General features: G+C 39.3%; 2 protein-coding genes across 3 annotated transcripts; one reads left to right on the forward strand and one right to left on the reverse strand.

Annotated features, from left to right (window-relative positions):
* Positions 1-389: 389 nt before the first annotated feature.
* On the reverse strand, positions 390-6,233 carry ing2 (inhibitor of growth family, member 2). Its single transcript, XM_085400728.1, has 2 exons — positions 5,938-6,233; positions 390-1,574 (listed from the first exon to the last, which is right to left on the reverse strand). The coding sequence occupies exons 1-2, from the start codon at positions 6,080-6,082 to the stop codon at positions 877-879; spliced, it is 843 nt and encodes a 280-aa protein (XP_085256854.1). The 5' UTR covers positions 6,083-6,233; the 3' UTR covers positions 390-876.
* A 5,499-nt stretch (positions 6,234-11,732) lies between these two features.
* Positions 11,733-18,939, forward strand: LOC146676467 (lysosome-associated membrane glycoprotein 1-like). 2 transcript variants are annotated; one of them, XM_085400732.1, is made up of 7 exons: positions 11,733-11,864; positions 12,803-13,008; positions 13,093-13,305; positions 13,789-13,902; positions 15,570-15,639; positions 15,929-16,096; positions 17,166-18,939. In XM_085400732.1, the coding sequence occupies exons 1-7, from the start codon at positions 11,816-11,818 to the stop codon at positions 17,303-17,305; spliced, it is 960 nt and encodes a 319-aa protein (XP_085256858.1). In that variant the 5' UTR covers positions 11,733-11,815; the 3' UTR covers positions 17,306-18,939. The 2 variants fall into 2 exon arrangements, with proteins under 2 accessions (XP_085256858.1, XP_085256857.1); XM_085400731.1 differs by having other exon boundaries at positions 12,803-13,305.
* Positions 18,940-19,420: the final 481 nt, after the last annotated feature.

The raw sequence follows: 19,420 nt of genomic DNA on the forward strand, positions 1-19,420 counted from the left end.
AAGTCCGCCAATACCTTCGTCTGAGGTCAATTATATCAGGGCTCTCCCATTGAATAAAAACTGACAAATATATATAAGACAATGCTGAGTAGAATATGTGCCTTGAAGAATGTGATGTGGTTTCTCATCTTTCTCAAACAAAAGCAGGTAATTCAGCCTTTTTGAAGGAAGGTGCTATGATGCATATCTATTAAAGATATCAAAGGAGCTTGGAAAGAAGAGAGACAGGACTTGAAGTTTTTTCAGTTCTAAGACCAAATGTGGAAGAGTCCCAAATTTTAAGCCAGTGGTCTCAGTGGTCCCTGAGAGCAGCACAAAACAAATTAAATCAAAACTAACTCTGGTCCGATTTTTGTTGATTTGTTCACAAACGACAAGAGTATGTTAAATGAATTACTATACGTTGTTTTAATGATTATAAAAGGAATGTACACATTAGTGAATTGGTGAAAACAAATGACATCCAGTGTCCTGTCAACAGCCATCTCCTACATTAAATATCAGTCTCTTATAAACACATGTAGGTTATACTCTAGAAGCCATTCCTGTAGACACTGATTTCAGTCACTGAGTACAATAAAGAAAATTGCCATGTACACGTGGACCTTGTCCAGAGTTAAAAAGGAGTTAAAAATGCAGTTGCTTATTGTTGTACATGAAAAGAAAAGAAAACTGGTTCAAGCTGATGATTGTTGAAGTAGCTGGTGACCCTACAGACTTGGAGCACAAGTGTCAGCCCAAGTTAAATCCCAATTTGTCCTTGATTAATATTAAATTTGGTTGCCAATGGTGTTCGATTGTCCTCTTATAGCATCACAAGTGCTTGTAAATATGACTGACAGGATTGATGCCAGGCTGCTTTCCAGATACAGGTCACTACCTGGACCTGCGGTCTTTTCTGTTCTTATCTAGGCTTTTATCCATGGTCTTTTCGTTGTCCCCTCTGCATTTAGGGCAGTACCACTTTCCTTTGGGCTTGTAGGTAAGCCCCACACAAGAGAAGTGGAACCACTCAATGGGGCACTGATCATTGTCACAGCCGATCATTTCACCGTAGGACACTTGTTCACAGAGACAGTAGGTGGGCTCATTAGGATCAATGGCAAAGTCGACCGGTGAGGCATCTCGCTCTTGTTTAGCCTTACGTTTCTTTTTCTTTGCAGACTTGGACTTCTTCTCTCGGGGTGGAGGGAGGGACAGCTCTTCCACAGGGTCATCCAGAGAGCCATTGGCAGACTGGTGGCTGGAGTCACGGCTCTCGCTGTTGCGTTGACGTCGTGGGCGGCGGGTTGAGGTGCGTTCGGGGGCTGGGGACTCTTGGATGCTGGAACGCCTCTCTGTAGTGAGCCGCTCTGCCTCACTGGGCTCCTGGAGGCACAGGGAGTGAGAGTCCATTTGGCGGGAACGGTTCTCTACCAGTTCTGTCATCTGGGTCACTACATGGATCTTCTCATCACCAAGCTCCTGGCTAATGATGAGCGCTCTCTGTAGCTGGATCTGCAGACGTTTTCTCTGAGCTCCATCTTGCTCACCTTTGTATTTCTCAAACACTTCATCCACTTCATTTAGCACATCTGTAAAGTACAGGACATAATAATTAATGGGTGTTTTAAATGTAAAAAATATTAATAAAACAACTTTTAATTCAGTTTTATTTACACAACAACAATCACCTCAAACAATAAGAGAGGAATCCCCCTATGAGCAAGCACTTGGCGACAGTGGGAAGGACAAGCTCCCTTTAAAAACAACACAATCTTCAGCAGAATAAGACTCAGGAAGGATAGGTTTTTTTTTTTTCCGTGTTTCAATTCCTTAATTGCAGCTGTATTTTGAATATAGACAGGAAATAGGGCCGGGTGATATGGCCTAAAATCCATATCACGGTATAATTTGAAGCATGTGTGGTAACGATATACAGGGAGTGCAGAATTATTAGGCAAATGCGTATTTTGTCCGCATCATCCTCTTCATGCATGTTGTCTTACTCCAAGCTGTATAGGCTCGAAAGCCTACTACCAATTAAGCATATTAGGTGATGTGCATCTCTGTAATGAGAAGGGGTGTGGTCTAATGACATCAACACCCTATATCAGGTGTGCATAATTATTAGGCAACGTCCTTTCCTTTGGCAAAATGGGTCAAAAGAAGGACTTGACAGGCTCAGAAAAGTCAAAAATAGTGAGATATCTTGCAGAGGGATGCAGCAGTCTCAAAATTGCAAAGCTTCTGAAGTGTGATCAGCGAACAATCAAGCGTTTCATTCAAAATAGTCAACAGAGTCGCAAGAAGCGTGTGGAAAAACCAAGGCGCAAAATAACTGCCCATGAACTGAGAAAAGTCAAGCGTGCAGCTGCCAAGATGCCACTTGCCACCAGTTTGGCCATATTTCAGAGCTGCAACATCACTGGAGTGCCCAAAAGCACAAGGTGTGCAATACTCAGAGACGTGGCCAAGGTAAGAAAGGCTGAAAGACGACCACCACTGAACAAGACACACAAGCTGAAACGTCAAGACTGGGCCAAGAAATATCTCAAGACTGGTTTTTCTAAGGTTTTATGGACTGATGAAATGAGAGTGAGTCTTGATGGGCCAGATGGATGGGCCCGTGGCTGGATTGGTAAAGGGCAGAGAGCTCCAGTCCGACTCAGACGCCAGCAAGGTGGAGGTGGAGTACTGGTTTGGGCTGGTATCATCAAAGATGAGCTTGTGGGGCCTTTTCGGGTTGAGGATGGAGTCAAGCTCAACTCCCAGTCCTACTGCCAGTTTCTGGAAGACACCTTCTTCAAGCAGTGGTACAGGAAGAAGTCTGCATCCTTCAAGAAAAACATGATTTTCATGCAGGACAATGCTCCATCACACGCATCCAAGTACTCCACAGCGTGGCTGGCAAGAAAGGGTATAAAAGAAGAAAAACTAATGACATGGCCTCCTTGTTCACCTGATCTGAACCCCATTGAGAACCTGTGGTCCATCATCAAATGTGAGATTTACAAGGCGGGAAAACAATACACCTCTCTGAACAGATTTATATTGCTTTCACTGGTAAAAATAAATAATTGAAATGGGTATATATTTGTTTTTTGTTAAGTTGCCTAATAATTATGCACAGTAATTGTCACCTGCACACACAGATATCCCCCTAAAATAGCTAAAACTAAAAACAAACTAAAAACTACTTCCAAAAACATTCAGCTTTGATATTAATGAGTTTTTTGGGTTCATTGAGAACATGGTTGTTGTTCAATAATAACATTATTCCTCAAAAATACAACTTGCCTAATAATTCTGCACTCCCTGTATATCGTGATATATTCTTTTCTTCTGTATAACATATTTTCCACACTATAAGGCACACTTAAAATCCTTTAATTTTCTCAAAAGTCGAGAGTGTGCCTTATGTATGAATTCTGGTTATGCTTACTGACCTCGAATCTATTTTGGCGTGCAGAAATCTGTTAAAATGTTTTAGCACAACTTTGGTAAGCTGCACTGCTTGATTGATTGTCAGAGCATTACGGCTGCCGTAGTGAGGAGCTTCGCGGAGTAATCTGGGTCCAAAACTCTTTCTGCTTCAGGTCCCAAAGTCAAACGAACACTTCATCTTTAATAAAATCATCAGTGTTGCTGCTTTACCAGGTGTAACAATTAAGTTTAACATCCATGAAAAACACTATTTATTAAATTTAACGGAGTTAGAAATTAACAGGAAGATAGCTCGCTGGTTTCCACCTAAACATGACATACCATGTTCTGACTGAGATTTTTGAAACTAATTCAAACGTACAGCTCTGCTACCACTTCCAATATAAATGAAGACAGAAAACTAAACAGCAGTGGCGTTTGCAGGGTTACTGAAGTTGGACTACCTGGTATATTATGCTGTGCTACGTGATTGCTAGCGACACAGCTATGTTAGCATAACATTAGCACAGTGAAGCTGGAGGATGAACGGCAACTTTTTTTCCACTCAATAAAAGTTAACGTGAGGGATTCTGGTGGTTAGGGACAAACCACCCTAATCACCAGTTGAAAGCATTTGGTCGATGCTTTCAAACAGGCACAGCTTGATGACATCATCATCATGCGCTATCGCGGTAGAGCGTCAAAATCTCTATCGTTGGCCAAATTTATATCGTTTATATCGCCCACCCCTAAGGGGAAGGTTTGTGGTAATGGTTAAATATGTTTTTAAAGGTCAAGTGGATCAAATGCTCTTTGAACAATGGACAATGTATTTATGAGTTTTTAGTACGTCATTATTGGGAATTCAGTAAATAAAATCACTTGCCCAAAGACAAAAACAACAAGGCTCCCTCAACATCAAAGCTAACATGGCTCGATATCACAGCATCCAAAGAAGTGGACGTATATTAGACAATGACACTGAAATAATGTCAGTGGTCACTGTTTGAGTAACCCTAAAAACAAAATAGTTTTACAAAATTCCATCTGGCACTTAAACATTACATGACAAAAGTAATCCAAGTAGCTGAAGTGGGTTTGTGGTTTAAACTATATCGGCTCCAACTTTAAGGAACGTATGCAAAGCGAGCAACAACATTTGACTTGTCTCAGGGACATTAGACCAGCTTCAGTAATGACAGGCAACCAAGTGAACGGCGTCCAGGTAAACTAATATTACCTGTTTGGCAATACAGCAGAAGCACGTGATGTTGGTAACTGACACACAGGGATGGGAAACCTACAAATAGGTTACCAGGACATCGGGATTTTGGAAATGCACACAGGTGACTAACTGCCAGCTAGCTGGCTTTATACGCAGACCGCACTTTAGGGACACCCAGCGTAAAATTACTGCAAAATCACCTTCCAGCACCAGGCTCTTCTTTACTTAAAGTGAAACTGGAGTTGGACCTAAACAGCAGGAGCATGGGCGAGGGCTGAATCCCAGTGTGGTCCCGCCTACAGGAAATGACGACAGTCAGTTGCTGCGAGAGGGATAGCTCGAGTAGCAGCTGTCCTGCAGCTCTGCAGTTCACACTTAATAGAGCGGAGCGGCGCGCGGAGAATGTGCATTAGCAGCCCATAAACACTGAATATTGCTGAATATAAAAATGAAATAATCATTCGCGCTCAGCCCGAAGTGTCAGGGACTTGCTGCTTATTCTGTGTCAACATGAGGCAACAAAGCAAAGGCTTTCCGGTACCGAAGGCTTTTGTTAACGCCTGCTCCAGGCCTCCATCAAGGACTTCATAACCAAACACACCTCACTGACAAGGCGAAAATGAGCTAAAGCGACTCTTTGTTGGGGAGAACCTGATCAGCTCATATCTATTAAAGCGATGCAAGCTGCTTGCGACGTTAACCTCGGCCGTCAAACAGGCTTCACAAATAGATGACCGCACTTATTGATCTCCTGCACGTCTTTATTCTAAGATTTCACTTCAGCATCTAGTGACACAAACAGACTTCGTTAAAAGCGGAGAAATCCTCAAGTTTAGACGTAGTTTCCACACGCAGAGTACTCAGCGAAAACACCGTGCGGGGACACACACTGCTCTTGTTCAAAAGTTGATTTTATACAGATAAGGTCCTAGTTTTTGGAATATGTTAGGCCGATTTTGCCGCGGGACACCTTTTATTAAAACAATGCTCGTGTATCACGTCATACTGTACATGTTTTCCGATATCAAGTGTAATCATTCTGCCCTGCAGTTTGGTGCAGAGGGAGTATGTCAGAGCTATGCTAGCTGACGGATGTCCACCTCATTTTTTAAAACACTTTGCGCGTCAGTACGAGTATCCACATCTCAGTTCCGGGAAGTAAGAACGATCACGGACATGAAGCTTTCTGCAAAATGGGAACCCGGGGCTCGTGCGTTCTCCACCATTTCAGCACAGCACGCGACACTGCCCTTAAAGCCTTACAAAGCGATTCGCGCGTGGGACAAGGAAATAGGAAAGCACAGTACCTTGATACTTTGCATCAATTTCTCGAAGCAGAGAAACATTTCTTTGTATGTCCAGGGGCAGCGACTCCACACATTCCAGATAATCCTCCACATAGTTGACCAGTTGTTGCGACTTGTCGGCATTTGGGAAATGGTGGCCTAACATCGTCTCTAAGATGCATAGAGGCAAAAAGTGCTGTGAAAAAAACAGGGAAATATATTGCTAAAACCAAATGCTTGGCGACTTTACAGCTTCTAAGGCAGTTCACTTCAAACAACACTAAAGCCACTGCGCATGCGGGAGTATTTTCCCTTTATGGTTTTGTAACGCTTCTCTCGTTTATCGCCGCTGAAGGCGTGTCCGTTTGGGGTTGCAGTATTGGGATTGGTTTAGAGTGACCTCATTATCATAATATTTTCCCGGGAAATGTAGCAGTAGTTCAGGCAGAGCCCAAATTTGACCTAATGTTTCAGTTAAAGGTTTAGTTCACCATCTGTGTCCGAATGTGACGCTAATACAGACAAGTGTGTTTTGACGGAATTTCAAATACACTAGTGTTAAAAAAAAAAAACAATATCATGAAAGCTTTTTTTTCATAATTTAAAAAGGTTAATTTTCTTATTTTAAATATAGGTTTCAAGGCTATTTTGTTTTATTTTCATTACCATGGCTTTTAGTTCATTCAAATGTGAAAAATCTCAAAATATTAGATTACATTTTGAGTTGGAATGTTTGCCATAAAGCCACAAAATAATGTATGTTTGAGAGGACTTCCCATAGTCTTTTTCTCCAAGTGATCTTTCTACTTCATCCAAACCATTTTTTCGACCCCATTTCTACAAGAACACCTCAAAAAAGTCGTACCATTAATTAATGTGTCAATCTTAAATATGACCAACCTATCTCAATTAATCGGCTATGCACCACAGGCTTTCAGTCTAGCAGTAGTTAAACCATCATGTATCATATCTATCTAATAGACTCCAATTTGTTCATGTAAATGGAGAGTCCTCTTCACACACTAAGGTCAATTATGGTGTTTCACAGGGTTCAGATGAATCAGTTCTGTTTACATTTTACATGCTTCCCTTAAGCAGTATCATCAGAAGGCATAGCATACATTTTTACTGCTATGCAGATGACACACTATCTATCCGTGAAGCCAGATAACACAGCAATTAGTTAAACTGCAGGAATGTCTTAGAGACATAAAGACCTGGATGGCCGCTAACTTTCTGCTTCTAAATTCAAATAAAACTACTTGTTGCTAAAATTCTTAGAAATATGGTATCTAACCAGATACTTCCTCCGGATGGCATTACCTTGGCCTCCAGTAGTGCTGTGAGGAACCTTCGAGTCATTTTTGACCAGGGCATGTCCTTCAATGCACATATTAAACAAATATGTAGCGCAGCATACAAATATCCTGTCTCAGAGTGACGCTGAAAAACAAGTTCATGCATTTATTCCTTCCAGGCTGGACTACTGTAATTCATTATTATCAGAAAGTCCTAAAAACTCCCTGAAAAGCCTTCAGTTAATCCAAAATGTACTGACAGGGACGAGAAAAGAGAGCAGATTTCTCCTGTATTGGCTTCATTGGCTCTCTGTGAAATTCAGAATTGAATTCAAAATCCCGCTCCTCCTTCCCAGCATCCCCAATCATGTCTGTCTATGTCAAGCTCTGTCTGTCTCTGCATCCATACCTGAGTTGCTATAATCAGCTTTTATTTAGTTTCCTGTTTTGTATTTCTGCTTATGTCAAGTTTACTTCTCAGCTCATTAAAGCGCTCGCCTTTAGTTAAACCTCCTTTTCCCTCTGCATGTGCAATTTTGGGTCCTACTTCATCTCACCCTGACAAAAACTTTTACATTTACGTGAAAAGGGAAAGACCATCTCTGAATCAAGGAGGGGGCCTAAGGGTTATCATCTTACCATCTTATAATGCTGTGATTGCAGCCATTCCCCAACTCTCTGTGAATGGGACTCATGGCCACCGATCAATGGTCAATCAATGATCATTGGTGATTAGTGTTTCACCACTGATCATGACAATTTACATATTAATGATCAAGAAACTGCCCTCACAGCCTTTTGCTTTGCTAGTGCTTGTAGTTTCAGTCATTATGCAAATATACTCTTTATAAAGTTGGGGAAACCTGCAGTCAGCTGAGACTGAATGAGTTATAAAATGTTTCTCCCACTGAAAACACTTTTTCCAGATAAACAGAATCACCTTTTTGGGATTTCCTTACGTGGATGATTGAGCATGCATCAAGACAAATCTTTAAATTGTGTCCTTGGATCTTCAGGAAGCGTTCTAACCAGCTCATAAAATAGAAAATCTGTTCTGATAAATTGCCAAGACTAAAACCATTAAAAGTCTTAAAAAAAAATATTACTAAAATATATTGTGGAAATCTATCATGCCATTCTCTTCAAGGCTGATGATATAACAAAAAGGGGGAAGAGTGCTGCATTAGAATAACTGATAAAAGATTTTGTTAGCCTCAAAGAGGAAGGAGTTTATATTCCATCGTTAGGTACTGTGGTACTGTTTTAAAGTTAAATACCCAGATGTACTAAAAATGTGAAGTATGTTTTTTGTTTAAAGGGTTTTCTTCTCTAACATGTTCTTTGGCATCTCATCATATTACTACCTGTTGCCAGTGAATCTAGTTAAAATGTTCCTCCTGTTTTTTTAGACGTGTTGCTCAAATTCAAAAGGAGTTAATATTTTGAATTGTCTCTCAGCCTGGTTCTGCTGCAGTTACTTCCTGTTAAAAGGGAGATTTTTCTTCCCATTGTCACCAAGGGTCATCTAATTGTTGGGTTTTCACTGCATTATTTTAGGGCCTTTATCTTAAAATATAAAGTGCATTTAAGCAACTTTTGTTTTATATAAATAAAATTAAATTGAATTCACAATTTTCACAGCATCCCAAGTTTTTTGCAATTGGGTTCAATTTCAATTTTTGTTTATTCAGTTTTATTAATATAGCATCAAAACACCACAACAGAGGCTTTTGGGTAAAGACCCTGCAATAATAAGGGTTGTATATGAAACACTGAGCGTTGAAAACAGTTGTCTTTAAAACCGTCTGGCCATCACCCATCGAGGCTATCTTTGTAGTGAACATTGTACGCTCACCACAGGTCTAAAAGTGCAAACAACTGCGGGTCATAAAGAAACTAACATGAGGCCTATCTCACATCTATTGTTTAAAAAATGGCCACAAGAAAGTCTTGATCCGTTAAAAAGGTACCAATGATGTAGTAGCTGTGATTACTAACATACATGAATTAAATCTGGAGAAAATCAGGATTTCTTTAAAAATCAGAAAACACAACAGGGTACCCCTTGTTAATTGCAGCCTTCTCTGCTGAGGGAGGAGCACCAACTCATCATAAGGTGGCACTGGTGAACACATATACGTTTTGTCAACGGTTACTTGAATGTCTGTGTCTTTCAAAATATTGCAAATATAATCTTTTATTTTGTATGGCAGTCATTTTTAATAACAACACGGCAGGCACAGTTTTGGGCAGATTATGTTTGTCCAGTTTTTAAATTAAAGAGAAAAGAAAAATCTATCAGTATGCAAATGTTCCTACTTTTATCATTTCAATGACTTTTCCCTAATCTTCTGCACTAGCAAGAGTATTGCAGTCTGACATTCATGCGTGTGTGTCCTGCCTTGGGGATTAACACGCCTCTACTTCCTACAATGCAGCTGGTTTGTTTGATTTTTTGTTGGATTTTTATTGTCTAGAAAATGTATGTTTGATGATGCACAGAACATGCAGAACTTATAGTTAAGCCATGCCAGCTTATACTTGAGTTATTTCACTATCTTAACCTCAGTGAGGTTTTATGTGCAGTTACCTGTAACTTCACTGATTGTAAATGTAAAAAGAAAAACTAACATGTTTGGGTGCATTCAATGCAATCCTGAAGCGTCACGAGGATGACTGGCAGTGTCACCTGCTTGTGTGTTTCTGGGAACCACCTTATTTCCTGTTTTCGTGTCACATGGCATGTTCTGTCTATTTATGCTAACAGTCAGAAAGTTAACCATTTATATTTACACTAAGTGCACCTTTCACTCTGTAGGACACAGTATTTATACTTATATTCTTTTAAAGCCATGTTTGTGTTAAGTATATGTGCCGTAGCATGTCATTATTTGTGTTTGTTCTCTCTGTTTTTGACCTGGAGTGTGTATTGAACTTTGATTATATAGTTAATACTAGAACCTTCTGTACCATCACTGCTCATAACTACTGCACTGTCATTAGATTTAAGTTATGTTAGCTTAATTATGGCAACCTTAATTCTTACTGCTTTGTATTAATAATCCGTCAGTATCATAACAACACTTTTTTTTTTTACCACTAATATAAAGTCCTATCGCTATAGCTACTGCTATTACTAAGGCTAAAATACTTGCAGTTATGCTGTTTATAGTATTAGTTTCTACTAGCAGTAATAATAATTGTACTAGCCTACAACCTGCATGTTGACTTGCAGCATTACCCTCCTACTAACGTGCCAATTGTAACTACTGATAATGACGCTCCGATCAGATCAAAGCGAACTGCTAGCAGCCGTTTAAGAGAGTGTTTGTGAGTGTCAGACAGAAATCTGGAGTTTTGTTTTACTCATCGACCTTTCTGTTAGCGCTGAGACTGTGGGTTCCCTCCTGCTAGCAGTCTTGTTGGTTTCGTTTCCTTGCTGTTGCTCATTTCTGAAGTTTTAAATCTTCGTAATTATTCTGTCTGTTGATGCTTTCAAAATAAAATTCATACTTCACGTTTCCTTGCAGAACAAGTCAAATCCCCGTTCCTGGCTGTGGTAAAATGCAGCTATATTGGTTGGCTGCTGCCTCTAAACATATCATTATTAATACTGTGTGTTGCTCATAAAAATTTTATATTCATGAGTTACTGTTACTTTTGCATATGGTGGTTGTTGCTGTGGTTTCCCTAATGTGTTTTTTTTTTGTTTTTTTTGTTTTGGGGGGGGGGGGGGGGGTGTTAGCAGGCGATGAAGCAGATTTTCAGTGTCTTCTCGCTTTCTCTCTCTCTCTCTCTCTCTCTCTCTCTCTCTCTCTCTCTTCACAAAATTTCTGTCAGTTCTGACTGTAATAACCGACAATAAAAAAAAAAAAATCCTAATAAAAATCCAGTAGACTATAACTATCAAGTGGACCAGTATAGCTAAAAGCCGTAACGGTCCACTTGGGAAATTAAATTTGTTCTTGGCCTTCAGGAGAGGCCAAAAAAATTAACTAATTTCTCTGTCTACCTCTTCTTAAACTTAAATTCATCTACAATATTAATTCCACGCATGATCACACTCTAAAACTTACATTTTAAACAAAACACATTTCATTATATAGAACGGAATACTATTTAATAATTTATCAAAACATCAATTTGAAGTGGGAAGCATAGTGATACTTTGCACATTTTAAACGTAACTTTAAAGTAAAGTGCCTGTAGAAAAAACTATTATTATTTGTATACTACTAGAATGGATTTTGTAATTCCTTAATTTCACGTTGTTTACGAGGCAGGTTCTGTTGGTGGTCTCGTCCTAAAAAAAAAAAATAAGAAGAAAGTCCTTCCTCACCACCGTCGCTCAAGGACTGTCTAATTGTTGGGGTTTGCACTATAGTACTGCAAGGGCAGCTTGCCCTATTTCGAAAAAAAAAATTACTGAATGAGAAGCTGTTACTCAGAATAGTACATTTTCAGCGCTGACTGCGGATACGGATGCTTTTATTTTTTTAAGCATGGACTTCCTGCTGCTTGAAAAGTGAGGTATTTATAGGTGGAGGCGCGACGGCATCGCTCCAAAGCTCCTGGTTCCCCACTGCTCTGCACTTGCCATCATGCTGAGGACTGCTGTTTTCGTCTTTATCGCGTGCTGTGCGCTTTCAGGTAAGACCCCTAAACAATACTAATATTAAAATAAACGAGATCCATATATGAAAAAGAAAGGCGTAACTCACGTCAGATCTCGCTGTTAGTTTTGTGCTTAAGTGCCACAGTAAGTGTTTAGAGTCTACAAAGATACTGTGTTATATAATATATAAACAAAAAGGCTCGAAATGGGGCTTTGTCTGTGTGTGCTTACCCACGGACGTTGTCACGAAATACAATGTATGTGAAACTACTTCACAGGGACTTCCTAGATTGTGGGGGAGACAGAAATTTGTCTTTCGATATTGTTGCAAGACCGAGTCACATGTCTGCTGACAGATGACAGCTGTTGTTTTTAGAACATGATTTCCGCAACCGAATACAAACCTTAAACCTACCTTAATGTTTATAACTTCACTATTCGTATTTTGTTGATTAATTGATCAGTCAAGAAAATCGATTGCTTGATTTGTAATAAAATTATTTTGTTTAATGTGCAGAGACCGTTTATACTGATATCTTGTCAATTTATTTATAAGCACATTTAAAAACAACTCAGGTTGACCAAAGTGATATACAGACTAATAATAGAGAGCAGAAAGGGAAAAGACATACACACACATTTCCATCATAGAAGCTTTGAGTAATCCCGCTCTACTCTACTCAAACTACTGTTTGATCCCATCAAACAGTAGTTTGAGCAGCTGGTAATGAAAGCACATTGGACCTTCATTTCATTTAATATCATTAAATGTAATGATAAAACTACCGTGTGAATAAATACATAGCCAGAACTTATTTAAGCAAAAATGTAAGCAATAAGAAAGTTTGTGTTTTCTTATCGAAGCCCAAAGTAACTAAAAGTCAGCTAATACAGCAACAGTAAAGTAAGAGTTCATTTAGTCTGGAATTAGTATGAATGCTGAAAAGGATTCTTTGTTTCTTTGTCCCACAAGCGCTGTCATTGGCTGGAGACACAAACAAATCCAAACCTTCAGCAACTGTAGCCCCTGCAAGTCAATTTGTCAGTTCAAAAACCACCACCACTACCAGCAATCCTCCAAAAACCACCACCAAGGCTCCAAAAACCACCACCAAGCACCCAAACACTACCACCAAGGCTCCAACCACCACCAAGCATCCAACCACCACCACCACCAAGGCTCCAACCACCACCAAGCATCCAAACACCACCACCACCAAGGCTCCAAAAACCACCACCAAGCATCCAAACACTACCACCAAGGCTCCAACCACCACCAAGCATCCAAACACCACCACCACCAAGGCTCCAACCACCACCACCAAGCCTCCAAACGCGACTACCACGGCTTCACCAACGCCCACACCTAGACCCTCCGCTGGCTTGACCGTAGGATACTACAATATCACAAAAAATAAAAATGAGACCTGCCTGAGGGCTCAGATGGCGCTGCAGATCCGAAAAGTATCAACAAATGTAGGTTTCTTAATATCAACTGTCTAGCTTTTTTGTTTTCTTTTTGTTTGTTTTTTTGTTTTGTGGCATGTAAATTAGTCTTAACATAGCATATAGATATTCTATTAGCAATACATCCTAATGAGTCCAGCACGAGGATGTGACTCAGCTTTCAGTGATTTAGTTGTCAGCATTCTGTCTTCAGGAAGAGAGAATTTGCTATCATGCAAGTTTAATTTCCTCATTTTGTTACTGTAAATGGTTAAATATTGCCAGTGTTTGTGTAACAAGACAATCGGGTAACTTACATGACCCATGAACTAGAGTTTCTTTAAAGAAAGTCTGCTGCTGCCTTGTTATCTTAAACAAATTGTCTTGTGTGTGAATGTGTGTGTGAATGGGTGGATGACTAGTTGTGTAAAGCGCTTTGGGGTCCTTAGGGACTAGAAAAGCGCTATATAAATACAGGCCATTTACCATTTGTTCTTCTCTGTTTATTCCCAGGCAATCTTCATTGTTCAGCCACATCTAACCAGTACTAGTGGAAGTTGCAATGAAAACAGCGCCAACCTTAAGATTTCCTTTAAAGAGGGCTTCATTAACTTCAGCTTCACCAAGGTACTTGGTGAACTCTTTTCCCAAAGCCTGTGACATATACAGCATTATAAGATCAAAATGAGGTGGTTAAAGAGGTGCTGAGGTCAGCCAATCATTCATCTTAACCTGAAATTACCACAGTTACCCTATCCTGCACATTTATGACAAGAACGTCAATTCAACCTCTGACGTCCAAGTCATGACAACCCTAACTTTGCAATCTTAGGATAAGATAAACAGATAGACACCTTATTGGTCTCAACCATGGGCAATCAGAATGTGTAATTTCTGTTTTTATTAAACTGAGCTCTAAGTTTCAGGAAACAAAGTAAATAATCATTCTAACGTCAAACAATCACATTTCCAAAAAAAGTCTGTTCCACATTTTTCCAAGATGTAGGATTAGGGTTAGCACTTCAGAGTGTTAACAGTTTCCTTGACGAGTAAATCTATGTAAGCTGGAAATACTAGTCAAGCGAAATAAATTGCAGAAGTGTTAAAAGAGAAGTAGCCCATAGGGAAACTACATCAGGCGGCTTCGCCCTACTGCATCCATGTGATTCATTCTGTGGTTTTGTAAGTGATAGTCTATCTGAACACTTAAAGTGTTTATGTCAAATAAAATATACAGCTGAGGTGTAATTATACCACCAACTGCAGCCTGGTTGTCCTTATGTCATATTTATTATGCACAAAAATTAATCGATTTGAATTTATTATCCCAGAGAGTTGGTTCTGTTCACTTGAACATTGTGTTTCCAGCGAGAGAAATGTTTCAAGATATTTTGCACTCATCCAAGTGACTTCCCCTGTCTCTTTGATTGTGCTTCCACAACTCCCATACAGTGTGGGCACACGAAAGAATGAACTGTCTGGGATTTCCTTTGTTGGAGGATTGAGCGTGCATCAGTTATCATTTTCAAAGATGCAATATGGATTCATAGCCAGAAAAAAATAAAGATAGAAGGAAACATTTGTAATTAGTTTGCCTCCAATATAAATGTTAGCTTAGTAGAAGTGCATGCTGCTCCTAGTGGCAACTTTACTGTAAGTATAAAAAGATCCAACAGCTTTTAATAAAAGCCCCACTTGTGAACTGGTCTCAATAATATCACAATAAAGAAAGACACACTGCTGAAAATCAGCTTTCAGTTTTCAGAGTCAAAGCTGACCAAAGCTTCTGGGACTCTGGGTTACTTTCATTTTCTTTCTTTTTTTTAAAGTGAGGGGTTTTTTTTTAAATTCTGTAGTCTGTTCTGTAATGGAGTATCTACTGCGGTAGTAATATAATATACTTTAATATAGTGCTATCATATTAAATATTAGATTGTAGTGGTTAGCCTGGCTAACCAGATTTTAAATAGAAAAGCTCAGACACGACAGCCAGGAATAGTAGATTGCTTTGTTATGTAGGCTGGTCTCAAGCATGTGTCCGGGGTTAAGAGGAAAACAGTAATACGTTGTCAAACTGGTCGGATGAGCTGTTTCCTGTTTCACACTTCAAATTCAAATGCTAGCAGCATGTGTACTTGCTGAAACCGGTTTATCTGTTGTAAATGAGCACAGAAACCCTCTGACCCAGAAAAATGTTCAGTGGATTCAGTAAAACGAAAACCAAAATGTCACATTCGGACACAGTGTTTCAGTGTTACATTGTAAAAGGTTCCCTGTTTGTTATAATTCCTCAGAGTGTTCCTAATAACACCGTCTACGTTGATGCCGTGTCTTTCAGCTTGAACTACCCTTTAACCACAGACGGTAAGTCAATGTTTATTTCGTAACATTTTCACTGATGAGAGTTTGGACTCACTGGATGTCCCCTGATACTTTAGCTACAGGTAAGTGTTGCACATGGATGGTAAACACAGAACGAACACAAGCTGCTGTTTCCTTGTTTGTGTGCCTGCTCAACAATATACAGACAAGACCTGTGGAGTTACTGTTAAGCATGTCATGCTACTACTTTCAGTGTAATATTGTTTAACTCGATTGTCGCGATACTTGATCATCGGTCTGTAAAAATTGTCTTTCTATTTCACACTTGCAGGTACAACTTACAATGCCAACAACAAGTCAGTCCATCTGTTCCCTGCACAGATTGGACACTCCTACTCCTGCAGCGCTGATTCTATTTACATGGGCAACGACCTGTCCCTGGATGTAAATTCTGACAGAACGCAAGCCTTCAATCTGACCAAGAACAACTTTGGCGATCGTAAGTGTCCCTGTGAAGAACAACTAATCATTAAACCATCCTCAGTCTTAAAAACATTGTTAGAGCCAGTATTGGGATGGCTGTAGCTCAGGAGGTACAGCTGCTTAGCTACTAAACAGGAGGTTGGTGGTTTGATCCCTGGCTGCTCCAGTCTGCATCCTTGGGCAAGATGCTAACCCCAAGTTGCTTTCTATACATTGGAATGTGTGTATGTTAGATAGTAAGCACTTATGTATAAAAAGCATAGAAAGTGCTAGTGTGAATGAAGCAAGTTGTATAAAGTTCTCTGATAGAGTAGAAAAGCGCTATATAAGAACCAGTACATTTACAATAATGGAAGCAGGAAATGTCCATCGAGCTAGGTTTGGAAGTACTCTAGTCTAAATGTTTTCCATACCAAGTCAAAAAGTTGTAGTCTCTTATTCTCAGGTTTGGAATGACTTTATTTCTTACAGCAATGCGTAACTTTCAGACTTAAAACACTTTATCTTTCATGGGGATTTAAACTTTACACATCCTATTTGAATAATATTCTCCAAACAATATTTTAGCAAATGATGTAATATGATCAGCATACAAAAATGTGTATAAAGTTAAAAACCAAGGTCCTGAAGCCAAAGCAAGGAAGCAGTGATTATTCATTGCTGCATCAGTAATAGTCCTTAAAAACATGTAATGCACAACACACGCGGTTGAAATTTAAAAAATCGGATACTTCCTCGTGAGTGGCTTTTCATCATTAGAGTTTCCAACAGTGGAAACTAAAGCAGCTGCGTGACAGCTTGACAGTCGACTGCTCTGGAATGCAGCTCAGGAAGAACAGGTTTAACTACAGTCCTAAGCAGATTTCATAGAATAGTTACGTTTCATGGAACGCATTCATGCTCCATTATCTTTGTCAGTTGTTGGATTAAAATTTAGCCTGAACAGACAGTTTGACTGAACTCTGTTACACACATCCACAATCTTCCAAAAGTGACATTTGACATTTTATCAGTTCTTAGAAAACTGGTCACTTAAAAAAGTGATATGTTGTTTAAATGGGAGTGTGTGTGTGTGTGTTTTCCAGGTGACTACTGTCCTGCGGACCAGCGTAGTTACAAGATTGCCATTGGAGTGGGAGTGGCACTGCTGGTGCTCATCGTGGTGGTGGTAGTGGCCTATCTGGTGAGCCGCAAGAGGAGGACCGATGGCTACCAATCCCTGTGAGGGGGATTGGCCAGAAAGGGATAAGCAGTCACTAAGACCTTCTTAGGTGGATGATTACTGAAACCTGTCATTTCTGTCTTTGTCTCCTAATTTAACTGGTTGATGGTTAGTTACAGTTTTCATTCAGAGGTATGTGCTACTTTAAACAGCTTGATTGTACAATTTGAGAATATAAAGTTTTTTAAATTTAGTTTTAAACGAGTTAAATGTAGATCAGTTTGAATAACAAAAGCATACTGGTTTTCATTTTATTGTCACAGCCACACACTCTACACTCCATACAGTCAGGTTTTGAAACGCCAGTATGACAAGTCGAGCGCTTACTTTGTCATTTAATGCCAGTTGCTAGGATGTTTATTTGTGTCACTATGGTACATAAGCAGTGTTTGGATCACAGAGTTGTATTGTTCATTATTGACAACAGCGGCCCCCCGTTATGAGTCATAATCCAACTGTTGCTATCACTTAACTCAAGAGTTGTGAGGTAAAAGTCATTTTTAATCATCTTTTCTTTTAAAATTAGAAGCAGCCTATTTTTAAAAGCATTACTGATTTTTTTTTTTTAACTGTTACAGGATGTTGTATTAAATGTTTGTTTTTTTTAATCGCATCTTGTATGCTCTTAATTTTTTTTCATAAAAAGGGAGGTGATGGTATACTGTGTTTGGATCATTAGCTATCATCAGCCTAAGGGATCATCAGTTATTGCACTGATCATTGTCTCAGCCTACTTTCTTTGCCTTTGTCAAACTGTAGTGGAATGGAGCCTCCATGTTGGTCATTAATGACTTTAGTCTAATCCTGATAAGATTTTTAATGGCTCATGCACGTTTTATTTGGTGTTTATGCCGAATAAACAACAATGACACAAGGGAACCACTAATTGGCAGTAGGGAACTATGCAGTTTAAACAACAGTAACTTAAAGTAAGCTGTTCATTTGCATTTTGGGTTCATTTGTGTTTCTAATTTGGATGTCAGATAAAGAACAAATGTATGGTTTATTGCAGCTTATTCTGAAGTGGCCAGTAAGAGTAGAGAAATATGTAAATGACACTCCATTTAAATTTTAGAGCGTATAAATGTTGAACAGCAGATTGTTTTGTTTAAAATTCCTGTAACACAGAGAAGTGAGAGGACATCTGAACCCACTCAATCTATGTATGTTTGAAGTTTTTTAAAAAGGAAGAAAGCAATAGGAATGTCAGTGCTATTACATTTAACTTTTGAAATGCACAAGCTAAATTTCTCTGTAGGTTTGAAGCGGGGAAGTAAAAAGCTCAGAGAGATGTCTCAAGAATTGAACAAATGCAACCAAAACCTTCTGCGTGCCACCGTAACACCATACTGTACCAACAAAGGAGTTTCTCTCCTGGTGTCAAATGTATTCGTGTGAACCAACTCTTCAGTAATACTTTAAATGATTATTCGTGTGCTTTTGTTGATGTAATAAAAAAGGGATGTTGTGATGTTATAACTGTGTCAGTGACTGGCAGCTCCACTCTTACTGTCAGGGCAGGCAGAGGCTGTGAAATGAAGACATCAGCAGAAAAGTTAGACTTTACTGTTGTGCACAGCATGTGAGCACTTTGTACCTTGTTTTTACGCCCCTTTCCAATAAAAATGATTATATTATTTCTAAATATGTGTCTGTGCTGATGGTATCACAAAACTGTAGAGGGCATAGGAGCCGTGGCAGTCGTGGAAGAACTGCATTCTCCACATACTTCTTTTTCCCCTCAAAAAAATATTTTCCTAATACTCTTTGTAGAAAAATCATATCTACAAAAGCCCCCCCCCCCCCCCCCCCAAAAAAACAACAACAAAAAGACAAAAAAAAAAAAAACAACAACTTAGAGATTAGTGTTGGAAACAGCAGAGAGAAAGAGCATCGGAAAACCAAAAACAGAGTAGCTGAGATCATAATAAGCGAGAATGACAAACTTTAGCTTTCTTATGTTGTCTTTGTATTATTTTCGGTCAGGTAGTCAGGTATAACTAAAAAAAAAAAAGCAAACATAGCAGCGCTAAATACGTGTCATGATCAAAACACTGTGGGAAAACTGCACTTGTACTCGGAGGACATCGTCATGGTCCGCCCCCAAGAGGATACAGC

Source organism: Rhamphochromis longiceps, linkage group LG3 (genome assembly GCF_057381845.1).
Source record: "Rhamphochromis longiceps isolate RC_006_pf linkage group LG3, R_longiceps_female_GT1.1, whole genome shotgun sequence".
In the NCBI taxonomy this organism is placed as follows: domain Eukaryota; kingdom Metazoa; phylum Chordata; class Actinopteri; order Cichliformes; family Cichlidae; genus Rhamphochromis; species Rhamphochromis longiceps.

Bases quoted from the DNA above. Each gene is read 5' to 3' on its own strand.
- ing2 (XM_085400728.1), bottom strand. From the start codon at position 6,082: ATGTTAGGCCACCATTTCCCAAATGCCGACAAGTCGCAACAACTGGTC. The intron at 1,575-5,937 runs GTACTGTGCTTT...TGTACTTTACAG, and splicing joins AATTGATGCAAAGTATCAAG to ATGTGCTAAATGAAGTGGAT.
- LOC146676467 (XM_085400731.1), top strand. From the start codon at position 11,816: ATGCTGAGGACTGCTGTTTTCGTCTTTATCGCGTGCTGTGCGCTTTCA. The intron at 11,865-12,802 runs GTAAGACCCCTA...TTGTCCCACAAG, and splicing joins CGCGTGCTGTGCGCTTTCAG to CGCTGTCATTGGCTGGAGAC. The intron at 13,903-15,569 runs GTACTTGGTGAA...ATAATTCCTCAG, and splicing joins TTAACTTCAGCTTCACCAAG to AGTGTTCCTAATAACACCGT.